This window comes from Phyllostomus hastatus, unplaced genomic scaffold (genome assembly GCF_019186645.2).
Source record: "Phyllostomus hastatus isolate PE091 unplaced genomic scaffold, TTU_PhHast_1.1 phas_contig_29, whole genome shotgun sequence".
In the NCBI taxonomy this organism is placed as follows: Eukaryota; Metazoa; Chordata; class Mammalia; order Chiroptera; family Phyllostomidae; genus Phyllostomus; species Phyllostomus hastatus.
In genome coordinates, this window is record NW_025333835.1 from 4987298 (window position 1) to 5001273 (window position 13976).

At 35.1% G+C, this 13976-nt stretch overlaps 1 protein-coding gene and 1 non-coding gene across 6 annotated transcripts in view; both read right to left on the minus strand.

The window, feature by feature from the left end:
* DGKH (diacylglycerol kinase eta) overlaps positions 1 to 13976 on the minus strand; it is a 209440-nt gene that overhangs the window by 81438 nt on the left and 114026 nt on the right. For 4 of the 5 annotated variants that reach the window (XM_045839171.1, XM_045839172.1, XM_045839174.1 and 1 more), the window contains exons 5-6: positions 5639 to 5743; positions 5245 to 5377 (exon numbers count right to left, since the gene is read on the minus strand). In XM_045839171.1, coding sequence (XP_045695127.1) covers positions 5245 to 5377; positions 5639 to 5743 — 238 coding nt within the window. Of the gene's footprint in view, positions 1 to 5244; positions 5378 to 5638; positions 5744 to 13976 lie in introns of those variants that run through there. The other variant, XM_045839175.1, reaches the window with a different exon arrangement.
* Positions 2796 to 2902, minus strand: LOC123818983. Its single transcript, XR_006785747.1, has one exon. It is a non-coding gene; the product is annotated as a U6 spliceosomal RNA (small nuclear RNA).

The window sequence follows — 13976 nt, forward strand, 5'->3', positions numbered from 1 at the left end:
ATGCAAAGTAATAAAACTGGGCTATTCCTTATACTATGTACAAAAATTAACTCAAACTGGATTAAAGAATTAAAAGACCTGAAACCATAAAACTACCAAAAGAAAGGATGGGTTGTAAGCTCTAAGAAGGACTACATTAAACTATAAAGCATCTGCACAGCAAAGGAAAGCATCAACAAAATGATAATGCAGTCTACTCCCAGGACAAAGTAAATGCAAGTCATAGATCTGGTAAAAGGTTAATATCCAAAATATATAAAGAAGTCATATAACACAATAGCAAAATATAATTTGATTTAAAAAATGGGCAGAAGGACCTCTTAAGTGACATTTTTCCAGGTAAGACATACAGATGGCCAAAAGGTACGTTAAAAGTTTCTCACCATTATTAATCATCAGAAAAATGCAAAAACCACAGTGAAATATCACCTCACACCTGCTAAAATGACTATTAGCAAAAAGACAAAAAATTACAAGTGTTAGTGAGGTTCTGAAGAAAAGGGATCCCTTGTGCACTGTTAGCAGGAATCCAAACTGGTACAGCCACTATGAAAAACAGTATGAAGGTTCCTCAAAAAATTAAAAATAGAACTACCACACATGATACAGCAAATCCTACTTCTCAGTATTTACCTGAAGAAAATGAAAACACTAACTCGAAAAGATGTCTGCACCTCCATGTTCACTGCAGCATTATTTACAATAGCCAAGATATGGAAAAAACCTAAGTGTCCACTGATGTATAAATGGATAAAAAAATGTGAGAAAGATATATGGAATATTTTCCAATTATAAAAAAATGGGACCTTGCCATTTGAGACAACATGAATGGACTTTAAGGGCATTATGCTAAGTGAAATGTCAAAGACAAATACCATACGTTCTCATTTTTTATGTGGAATATAAAAAAAACAACCACCTAGCTCATAGGTACAGAGAACAACAGTTCGGTGGTTGCTAGAGGTGGGGGGCTGGAAGGATGGGCAACCTGGTAAAGGGAGTCAAAATGCACAAATCTCCAGTTATAAAATAAGTTAAGTCATGGGGATGTAATATACAGCATGGTAACTACATGGTAAGTTACTTAATAACACTGTACTGTATATTTAAAAGTTGCTAAGAGAATAAATGTTAAAAGCTCTAATCACAAGCAAAAAAAACTCTGTAACTATACATGGTGACAGCACCTAGACTTATTCTGGTAATCATTTGCAATATATACAAATATTGAGTAAAAAAAAAGACAGGGAGAGAAGTTAAGAGGGAACAACCATGAAAGCAGCAGTATAAATATGAAAAACAAGTAAACCACAGATTTGGAAAATTAACCCTTGCTTATAAAAATAAAAAACTTAAGTACCATTAAACTTATCCTTCAAAGGACACAAATTATCCAAGTGTCAATGGATTCTGATGTTACACAAGTTTCTGACTTTTCAGATAAATAAAATCAGAGATCACTTCAGTGGAAATATTAATAATATGGTAACTGTTGCTAAATTCTAACTGTAAGGTGGCTTCCCTTCACATGATTTTGAATTTCCAACAGTAAGCCATGAATAAACTAGAAATGATGGCTGACACAGCATTCTGTTTAAGAAAACCTAATGAAATGTAGCATGAAAACTAAAGGGTCAGGCAGGTAAAACAGTCAAGTGTTGAAACGCTTCAGGTATCAGGAATAGCCCATATGTAAATGGTCACTTACATTAACCCGGTTTTTCCCATCCACACACATTGGAAATGTTTCAATTACATGCTTTTTTTGTGTACATTCACAAATTCTTTCCTGGAAATCATACTGTTTTTGTGATAAATGATTTTGTAACTATAGCACAGACTTCATATAGACTACAGTAATTAATGAATTGAATTTTATTGCTGTAAACAGTAGTGTAAAAAAGAACAATAGAAGCAAGCTTAGTTTGAAAACCAATTTCAGCATTTTGCTCCAATACAACTGACTGTTTTAAAACTATGGCTAGTGTCTCTGGGGCTTTTCATCTGTTACAGTATTGCTCAAAAGCATGGTCCTAGTTTTCATTTTATCTGCAACATAATCCCCAGGCTGCTTTTTAAGTACAACTAAGTACCTGACATTAATGGTCAATAACTACTTTTTAAGAGGCAACAAAGGAAGTGAAAAAGGGCAACAGGGTGTAATTTCATGGCTTTTTAAAATTTTGTTACTCAAAATCAAGCAGAACGTTAAAATGAAAACCACAGATTTGTAATAATAAAGTGCTTCTTGAAATGACTCTCAAAAACTGCAAAGTTGCTTAATATATAATAACTACAATAATAATAATACAAACCAGGCTGTAATTATGGTCACTAAGAAGTAGTAATGACTAACAGGCACCTTAATTTTGTTAGGTAACAATTAAATTTCTCCAAACAAGTTATTCTGAAATGAAGCACTTTCCCCTGACTGGTAAAGCCATTATTGTAAAACTCTAAGACTTATAAAATATACTGACATGTAACAAAATAATGATTTTTAATTGTAATATTTATCCAGCCTTTATTACACTGAATCTTTATATATTCAATGATGGTTAAGATAAAAATTCATAAGTTGATATATTTGATACTGTTAAATATCACCATTTAACTTTTTTGTTACATTGCTATTTAATTAATAAAGAATAATTATGCTCTGAAACTATAATTAACAATCTCAACTGATTTAGGGGATTATTTATGAAAAGTCTTTTGTCTTCTATTTTTTTCATATATTTTATATATGAACAGTTTTTTTTAATTTTAATTGTTGTTCAAGTACAGTTTTCTGAAAAAATATGGAGCCCTTTACAAATTTGCATGTCATCCTTGCACATGGGTCATGCTAATCTTCTCTGTAACCTTCCAATTTTAGTACGTGTGCTGCCGAAGTAAGCACTGTATGAAAGGTTTTAAAGTAATAATTTTAGTTACTACTCAACACAAACCTAGAAGACAAATCCGTACAGCCTTGTTTTATTGTGTAACACAAAGAGACAGGTTAAGTAAATTTAGCAAGGCTTCACACACTGGAAGCCGGATTCCATTCTAACACAGAGTTTTTCGTTGTCACTGTCAAACAAATTTTTCTTGTATTTGTATCTCTGTTATAACTTAAATCCTCTTGCATTCTGTGGCTTTAGTTTTATTAAGCAGGCAGTTTATTTAGACTGGGGGAGGTATTCCCTAAAGTTCAACTGTGATTACAATAAAAATACCCTAAATAGCCATATTCTCGTAAAATAAGAATGTAACTTTTTAATATACTCATAAAACCCTTGAGATTTTTAAAACCTCTGCTACAGTTTTAAAAATACTAATAGTCAAAATGCTGTAGATTTATGATTTTGATCAGCAGAGAAAATGAATATTACCATAAGTTCCTCTAACAATGAAATTTAAAAGCACAATAATTGAGACTTTTTTAAAACTCAGGAAGACTTCATTATTAACTGAATAATATAACAACAAATTTATTTAAAGACTTTAAAGTTTCTTATTCTCAGCAGCTGGTGTAATTTTCATTTTTCTTTCCAAATGCTTAGAAAAAAAACATTTAGTCATTCCACTATCAATCTCAATTTCTAAACAAATGTATTTAATAATGTGTAACTTTCAAATCATATGGGTGCCACAGAGTACCTCAGATCTGATGGCATTTTTAGCATTTTTGGGATGTGAGACTAGTCAGTAACAGTAAAAAGACCTTCAAGATAATGCCACTTGTCGCAAAGCTGGCAAGAGTTACTCAGAACTATAGGAAACCTTTAATATTATTAAAGTCATCAAGGCCAGTTATAACTTTGTTTGCAATCATTCTTAAAATCTAAAAAAAATGTTTCATGTTTCCTCTAAATGTTCATTTTTATGATTTTAATGCACCAGGTCATGATGCAATCTGTATTTATTTTTTTACTTCATACATTTCTTATGGGGCACAGTTAAAATTTCTATAATTTACTGGACTAGAAAAGTAGGTTTATTGCATGTATTCTCGCATTTAATTTCCATAATGTTTTATGAAATAAAAATGACTATTATCCCCATTTTACAGACGAGGAAATATAAGTCTGAATGAGTTAGACTATTTCCCTGGGTTACAACGTGAAGGGCTGGAAGTGAAACGGGAACCCAGAGGAAGTAAGTGCAGAGCTCCACTCTTAACCACTATGCTGTGTCATATTAAGTAGCTGAATTAATGACATTCCTCAGATCTTATCATTTAAAATGAATTAAAACTGTGACTGTTATATTATTTAATTAAAAAAAGTTATATTCTCAATTACTCAAGAACTTTTTGTATTAAAGAAAAAAAGCTAGTAATAGTATTATAGTTCAAAAGCAGTACAAAATGATATGATCACTGAGGCATGAAATTAAAGCAACCTAAAGAAATTATGAGTTGCCCTGACCGGCGTGGCTCAGTTGGTTGGGCCCCGTCCCGCAGAGTGAGGCTGTGGGTTGGCCTCCTGACCAGGGCACACGCCTGGATTGTGGGTTTGGTCCTGGTCAGGGCGCATATGAGACGCAACCAACTGATGTTTCTCTCTCACATTAATGTTTCTCTCCTCTCTCCCTCCTTTTCCCTCTCTCTAAAAATAAATAAATATAATCTTTAAAGAAGTTATAACTTTTCTCTTGGTAATTATTAAAGTATTTCCTTTCTTTAAGTGGTCATTGTTGTTAAATTAAAAAATAATCTGCAAAATCTAAAATGAAAACAACATAGGCCTTATTTTTAGAAAACGTTAAATAAAAGGATGGCATCAATTTAAATTAAATATACTTGAAATAATAGAAAACAGCATTTAAAACAATGCACTGTAAGTAACAATTGGAAATTGTGCCAGAAGTAAAGACTGTCCTCACAGAAAGTTTTGTTCTCCAGTATCAATCACAACAGAAAAAAGAATACTTAAAACTGGAATGATATACAAAGTCCAGAAAATTTGTTTCTAGTCAGTAGCTACTGGTTCCTCAGGATTGAAATACTTCCTTCAGATTATTTTATATTATCTCTTCCTGAACCAAAATATTAGTCTTAGGTGTGCAGACCTCCACTTTAAGCCACCATAAAACTTAAACACTCCTTTCCTACTGAGCTGCTCTCAGCTACTGTTTCCACCCAGCGGAAATGTTTTCCTGTAGGGATTTTCCTCTGTTCACTCCTCAGAAATACCGATGGCAGCATGTCTATGGTATGGTCAGTACTGAGGGACAGCAAATGCAATGCTACAGTACCTTCGCAGGACAGGCCATGGGAGGTGACTCCAGAAAGACTTTCTCGGCACACGTTACAGAAAGTGGGTCGGGCATGGGAGCAGGCGTACCAGTTATGCATCCCTGAGAAATGTTCCACATTAAACTGGGCCACCTAAAAATGAGATGTTAGCACAGATCTGCCAAACAAGAAAACAAGACTACAGACACTGAATATTTGGAATGTATGTAGTTATGATTATAATTTCAAATCCACATTTTAATAACTAAAACACTGTAAGTAAAACTAATGCAATATCAGCTTTAACCAAGTTACTGAATGAATCTACACATACTTATTTTTGCAGAAAACAGCATCAGCTCTTCAGTTACCGTTCTCTAAGAACATGAGATGACAGAAGAGATGCAACTCTACCTCGTAGGGTTCTCTGGTCTGTACAGACTTCAGAGAGCTGATCCAATCCTCCATCTCCTTTCTGTTCTCAGCACACAGCATTAGTCTTCTGAATGGAGTGATTATCTGAAAGGGATAATTCAACCTAATGATTGTTAATAACCAACCAGAGAGATTATTGTAAAACCTAATATTTTATAAGGTATTCCATTTCTAATCTGAGTCCTTACTTCCTTGATGAATAAAGTAAGAGTCTGTAAAGCAACTGAGTTTAGTTCTATGAGTATGATGTAATGTGGTCTAGGAAAGAAAATTCAAAGGAAAGTTTTCTTAACTTTGATCTCATTGCTACATACTTACCAGGCTTTTTAGCCCTTTACCAAAGGCTATGAACGCAAATAAGCAATGTATTCTTATTTCACAAAATATATCTTAAAAATCAATTCTAAATATACTTCAAAATAATTTATGGTAAGCTTAGAATTAATGCATAGCTATCAATGTGGAATTATTATAAAAACTGAAAATCAAAGGAATCCAGTATATGATTTTATAATTGGCTTATATAACATCAAGAACATTGTTATTAAATTGCCTATTTTAATATGATTTATATGAAGGATTTTTTTTCCCCATTGTGTAGAACTCCACTATTTTTAGTGAGAGCAGGGAAGAATTAGTATAAAAGTCCTTTAGCTGGCTTTAAGGGAAAAAAATGTGACTTTCATCTGTTTTCATATTATTAAAGAAGGCAAATTAATTAAGAATCTTAATGCAAATGAAATGGAAACTTCATGCTGTTATAGCACCAAAAGTGATTCAAAGTGGGATTGTGAAATGACTTGAAAGAGCTCCCACTTATGTGTGAAAATATTCTGGCTGTAATCCTGAAATTGATAAACCCTAAGCAAGAAACCATTTATTTACTTGTAGAAGAGGAGCAAAATGTTACATTCCTACCCAGAAACTATTCCCAAATAATAAATTACACATTTATATATCAAATAAGTCTTCTCAGATTAAAAGGCATTTATTTGATCAAGTGATAATCTACATATTGCATTACAGAACAGATTTCCCAAGCAATGAAAAAGCACTAATCATCTTATTTAAAAAAAGGAACCCTTTCCAAAGGGAGTAAACTAGGAAGCCTCAGTCACTACTGTTCATCTTAGAAAAGAAGTCCATTACTCAAAACTACAGAAATCTACCCAATCTTAGCTACTCACCAGTCACAGCCTCCTCTCATTCGTCATTACCTCAGGCTACAACATCCTTCCCTAAACCAGAGGCCTTAAACACATCTGACAGGCACTCTCACTTACATACAGCTGGCCAGAGTCACATGGAAGAAGAACACCAATCGCAGCTTTGGGTTTGGGGTAACTGCCTACAAAACTGAGCAGAACTTCCCCTTTGCATTTTCTTCTGTTTTACAGTACCCTCTTTGGATAAAGCTTATTAGCAGCTGGTCACTTCTCTTCTTCAATAAATAGTTAATGCAAAGAGCACTGCCTCCCTCATTACTTAGGAGCCAAATGGATACTTTATTGCTTCAAATGTTGTGGGGTTTTTTTTGTTTTTTTTTTTTTTTGAGTCAGCTCACCAAAAGCAGCAGAGCAATGATGCCATTAGATCATAATATACTCCTGGCTCTGACAACTGGCACGACATGCTTGATATCTCAACGGTCACTGGGCTGAATACATCTGATATTTACCCCCAAAAATATCACCTCAGGTGTCTTATTTATTTAGCAATATATATAATGTAACTATAAAGACTCCCTATCTTTCATTCTGATGTTATAGTGAGATAAATGTTACTCAGATAAATAAACCAGGCTTGATATCTTATTCTTTAGTTTTGTTTTAACTCTAAGTAAAGCAGGATGTCTGAGATTTTAACTATCTTTAATGCCTTTATATTCTTTCAAAGTTATCATGAATTCAATAAAAAGGGAGAAAGAAGGACAAATAGCTTCTCATTATTCGTGTCATTTCTGGAACTACATAATGTCTCAATTCTAAAGGATTTCAGTAATAAGAATCATGCATGTATCTTATACACTGATGACACAAAACATCAGAAATCTGTCTTTTTTTAATAAAAATTCATTTAAAATGAATGATCATAAGCAAGTAAAGATTTAACACATGTAAAAAATATTAAGTTTTTAAGAACCAAAAGAAATTAGAAATAATTTTGACTTAAGAAATCCACTGATTATAAAGTTACATTAAAAGAAGTAGGTATGAAAAAGAAAATGTTTCATAGATCATGCAATGCAGAGGAGTCTGGCTTTTGTGGCTGCTCCACAAACAATACGGCAGTGAGCAGCCCCAAGCTGCCTGGGCCTACCCGAAGACAGGCTGCCCAGGAAGCCTGGAACATTTCCCGGGTGGGCCTTTTCCTTTCTAAGGTCATCCCTCACTAGCCTTCAATGCTCTGAGTCCTCTTCCTACCTTTTATTTAAATTCTTCCCCATCTCCAACCTTGGTAGGCAAAGGAATTACAGTTGTTAACTGACAGGCGCTGCTTGTATCCTAAGTGAACCCCATTACACTACAGTGTTTTCTCATTCAAATTTTTATTAGGAAAACATCTGGGGAGAAGCAAACTCTGAAGTTATTTTTTTAAGTAAAGTACATCTTACTTACAGAGTAAGTAACTTTCTTACTCTGAAAGTACATCTGACTCAGCCTTTTTATTCTGACAAATGAGTAGGAGAGAGAGATGGAAGGATAAGGAGATGAGGGGAGGGAGTTATTTCCAGGGAAGACTGAGCCTGCTGGGGACCAAGGCCAGGATGTTTCTGGAATTAGGGGACTTTCTACATTTCTTGAGGAACCTACAGCTTACCTCTCTTAAAATGCCCCTTAGCCCCTGTCCTCATCTCAACCCCACTCTTATTCTCTCTTACTATTACTCTGCCATTCCCAAATAATCTTTTTCAGGTACATCTGAATTTACTTCATTAATTAGTTTTTTTCAAAATTTAACCACCAGTCCCACCTCAGATCCCAGAACATATCTATCTGTATGTTCATGCATCCCAACATTTACTGAGCACATATTGCATGCCAGAACCCAGGGGGACTCGAACCATATGGTCATTGCCTTAATAATCTAGAAGGAAGAGAAGGAAGCAAACCAAGATTTACTTGTCTGAAAAAGAGCTATACAAGTAGGAGTACAATAGAGAGACATCTAATCAGTTTGTCTCCTAAATGCTACCTCAAATAACATACAAACTCTCCATTAATAGGGATATTACTCTGCTTTGAGAGTTACAGGCCTGTAAGAGTAAACCAAAAATACTACTATATGTGCATAATCAAGTATTTCTCAGTCTGGTAAAGCATGTGACTATATGAGAGATACAGGCAATATGGCACTAAATACATAAAATTTTATAGAACAGCAGCATAGCATTACATTAAGACTTTAAATACAGAAGCTTTTTAATTTCATGTAGTCCCATTCGTTTATATTTCCCTTTATCTTCTTTGCCCTAGGAGAAATATCAGTAAAAATACTGCTATGCAAGACACCCAAAATTTTACTACCTGTGCTTTCCTCTAGGATTTTTATGGTATCATGACTTATATTTAAGTATTTTATCCATTTTGAATTTATTCTGGTGTATGGTTCCATTTTTTTTGCATGTTCCAGTCCATTTCACCCAACACCATGTACTGAGGAGACTATCTTTACTCCATTGTATACTCTTACCTCCTTTGTCAAATATTAACTGACCATAAAGAGCTGGGTTTAATTCTGGGCTCTCTATTCTGTTCCATGGATCTATGTATCTGTTCTTATGCCATTACCAGACTGTTTTGATTACAGTGGGCTTGTAGTATAGTTTGATATCAGGTATTATGATCCCTCCACTTTGTTCTTCTTTCTCAAGATTGCTGAGGCTATTCTGGGTTGTTTTTGGTTCCACATAAATTTTTGGAATGTTTGTTCTAGATCTGTGAAATATGCCACTGGTTTCTTAATAGGAATTACACTGAAATCTATAGATTGCTTTGGGTAATATTAAAGAAACCATCTTCAAAATGAAAAGGGAACCAACTACATGGAAGAACGTATTTGCCAATGGACAAGGGTTTAATCTCCAAAATACATAAAGAACTTAATACAACTAAACACCAGGAAGACAAATAATCCAGTTAAAAAATGAGCAAAGGACCCAAATAGACATTTCTCTAAGGAGGACATACAGAGGGCCCACAGGCATATGAAAAAATGCTCAACATCACTATCCAACAGAGAGCTGTAAATTTGAACCATAATGAGATACCACCTCACACCTGTCAGAATGGCTTTCGTTAAAAAAATCAATAATACGTTAGCTGGTGAGGGTGTGGAGAAAAGAGAACCCTAGTGCATTGCTGATAGAAATGCAGCCACTGAGGAAAACAGTATAGAATTTCCTCAAAAAAAACAAAAATGAAACTGCCTTTCAACCCAGCAATTACACTGCTGGGAATGTACCCAAAGAACCCCAAAACACCAATTCAAATTATGCACCCCCATGTTCACTGTAGAGCTACTTACAATAGCCAATATTTGGAAACAGCTGAAGTGCCCATCAGTAGATGAGTGGATACAATAATCTGTGGTACATTTAAACAATGGACTATTATGCCACAGAAAGAAAGAAGTCCTACCTTTTGCAACTGCATGTATGGAACTGGAGACTATTATGCTAAGAGAAATAAGCCAGTCAGTAAAAGACAAATGCCATGTGATCTCACTTATAAGAGGAACTAATGAACAAAATAGAACCAGAGCAAAAGAGAACCAGAGGCATAGAATCATGGTAGAAACAGACAGCTGTAAAAAGGGAGCGGGGAGGTGGGGACTGTTTGAAGGAAGGTGAAGGGATGAGTCAAAGAACATGTATGAAGGACGCAGGGACATGGACAATGTTTGGGGGACTGATTATGGAAGTGGGTGGTGGGCTGGGTGGAAGGGATGAAGGGGGGAAAAGTGGGACAACTGTAATGGTATAAACAATAAAATATTTTTAAAAAAAGACTTTAAATATACAAACATGCCCAGGAGAAAAAGATACATAGCAAAATCCTATGCTGGTTGCTCAGGGAAGGAATTACAGATCATTTAAAATGTACATTTGTATTGATTTGTTTTTGTAGTTTTTAAAGTAAATATGTAGTACTTCTATAATAAAAAGTTACTTTTTTTTACTTACAGAAGAATAGAAATTTAGAATCTAAAATTTTGTGTTGCTCCAAAACAGAAGATCTCAAACTCTACTGTACATTGAAATCATCTGGGAGATTTTTTAAAATCCCACTGTTCAGGCCACACTCTATATGATTAACTCAGAACATATGGTGGTGGGACACAGCTACCAGCTGTTGTTGTTTTTGTTGTTTTTAACTCCCAAGTGACTCTAAAATGTAGCCAAGTTTGATAATCAGTGCTCTAAAGACACTTTATTTTTCCTGATAACACTGTTAGAACTTGAGAAATGAGGGAAGTTTCTGCAGAAGTGAATTACAGGGAATTGCTAATCTGCAGATTCCCAACTGGAAACCAGTAATGTAACAGCAGTGATTCAAAGCCTGAAGTCTGAAGTCAGACTGACCAGACTAAATACCAATGGTACCCCCTTTCTTATCTGTGTGGCTGTGGACCTGTTTTTTGGACTCTCTGAAGTTTGGCCTCACCTCTGCTAAGTGGGGACAGAGCAATTCTCTGTTCTGTACAGTGGTGCAAATTAGTAACATAACCCAAGTAAAGAATTCAACAGTGTCTGTTACAAAGCCAAAGCTCGCAACTATGTTAGCATCACAATTTTTCTTAGCACTGACTAAAACAGAGCATATGTTTATAATTTCTTCTGTAATGAACATATTTTTTGTGTAAGTGTGGTCCACAAACAAAAATAACACAGCTTAAGTCAGAAATAAAGGCATTTTACCAACAGAATAGTGAGTGACTAGCAAACAACCAAAACAGAAATAATGGTAATTACCTCCTTAACAAGATATTAAGAAAACATCAACAAACAAATTAGGAAAAAATGTGCCCCCTTAATTGCACTGTGTCTAACGTTCCCCAAGACAGGAATATGAGATGGTAAAAGGCTTGTCAAAGTTAAGAGCATCAGATGCCAGTAGTAGTATAATGCTTAAACTATACAAGATAAATGGTTGCTCATTTTAACTAATATTTTTTGATTCTGCAATGAAGAAAACTGCAATCTTCTCTGGTAATTTTAAATGTCCAACAACTTTTTTGTTAGGCAATTTTTATTCCAATTCTAAAGTTCTTTACAACAAAGTGATTGCACTAGCCCTACTGCAGTAATTATTGTTTAATCTTTAGTGATTAATCCTGAACTGCCATGAGTGAAATAGAAATTCACATGCAGTGAGCCAGCCTTTCTTGGAAAGCAGAACAAACAGAAAGTTTAGTTGTGCTATAATAACTTTTATTGTCTATATTTATTGTAACTCAGAAGCTACAACTCGACTTTTGTGAAAAACTGAATCAGGTATAATGTCTTTTTAATATTATGTTTGCTATAACTGTAACTGCCACTGCTTAGTCTTAATATACCTCTTCAATCCTTCCTCATAAAATCTATATCCAACTCTTAAATTATGTATGTTGCTTTTTTTTCATTCTTCCTTTACGGTATAAAATAAATCACTCTGACAATGTAAATGTGCCAAATATAGTCAGGCATCTTAAATGACTATTTTGAGGGCAAAGATACTTACACCCATATTTCAAAGACTAAGCTGGAGACCTCTACCCCTCCAAAAGTGCAGGTCCTTAACTATGTGCTGCATGTGAATTCAGCCCAGAGTTTTTTTATTTTTGTTTTTGTTTTTTTTTGTTTTTTTTTTCCCAAAACATCCAACTATCCTCCATACCAGACTTAGTGAATTGAAATCTCACTTGCAATGAAGGCGTGGATTATTTCAAATGTTATCTATAGTTTGGCAAAGATACACAGGTGACTCTGATACACACCCTTGTTTATCAACCACGAAGGTAGCAGCATCCAACTTTCCCACTAGTAAAATCAGGATCTCATCTAACTAATGTAAAGGAAGTGCTGTAGTGCACTGGGTGGTCCCACATTCACATGCGGAGAAGCCAGGAGCAGCAAATAGGGAGCAAGACAGAACCCGCAACCCAGGGTTCCAGTGTGGGAAACTGAAGTCTCAAACCCATGGCTGTAAAAACCTGTGGGGGTTGTGGCAGCGAAGAAACTCCCAACCTCAAAGGAGAGTTTGTTGGAGAGACCCACAAAGTCCTAGAATGTACACAAACCTACCCACCTAGAAATCAGCACCAGAAGGACTCAATTTGCCTAAGGGTAGTGAAGGAAGTGAATGGAAGCAGGCAGAGAGACAAGCAAGCAGCATTGTTCCCTCTCTGATGCCTCCTCACATACAACGCCACAATACAGCGAGGTAGGTTGTCCTGTACTGGTGAATAACCGAAGGCCCTTACAATAACAGATGAGCAGAAACAAAGAAATATGGCCCAAATGAAAGAACAGATCAAAACTCCGAAAATAGAACTATGTGATGAAGAGATGGCCAACCTATTATCAGATGCAGAGTTCAAAACGTTAATAATCAGTATGTTCACAGCACTGGTTGAGTATGGTCGCAAAATAGGGTAGGAGGTGAAGGCTATACAAAGTGAAATAAAGAAAAAGATACAGGGAGCCAACAGTGAAGAGAAGTAAACTGGGACTCAAATCAATGATATGGAACAGAAGGAAGAAATAAACTTTCAAGCAGAACAGAAAAAGAAACAAGAATTCAAAAAAAAAAAATGAGGAGAGGCTTAGGAACCTCCAGGACAATTTTAAATGTTCTGACATCTGAATCATGGACATGATGGAAGGAGAAGAGGAAAAGCAAGAAATTGAAAACTTATTTGAAAAAATAATGAAGGAGAACTTCCACAATCTGACGAAGGAAATAAACACATAAGCCCAGAAAGCTCAGAGAATCCCCAAGAAGTTGGACCCAAGGCACATCATAATTATATTACCCAGGATTAAAGAGGAGAGAATCTTAAAAGCAGCAAGAGAAAAGGAGACAGTTACCTAAAAGGAGTGCTTATAAGACTAGCAGCTGATTTCTCAAAACAAACCTTGGACACAAGAAGGGGCTGGAAAGAAGTATTCCAAATCATGAAAGGCAAGGAACTACATCCAAGACTACTCTATCCAGCAAAGCTCTCATTTAGAATGGAAGGGCAGATAAAGTGCTTTCCCGATAAGGTCAGTTAAAGGAGTTCACCATCTCTAAGCCTTTATTATAGGAAATGTTAAAGGGACTTATCTAAG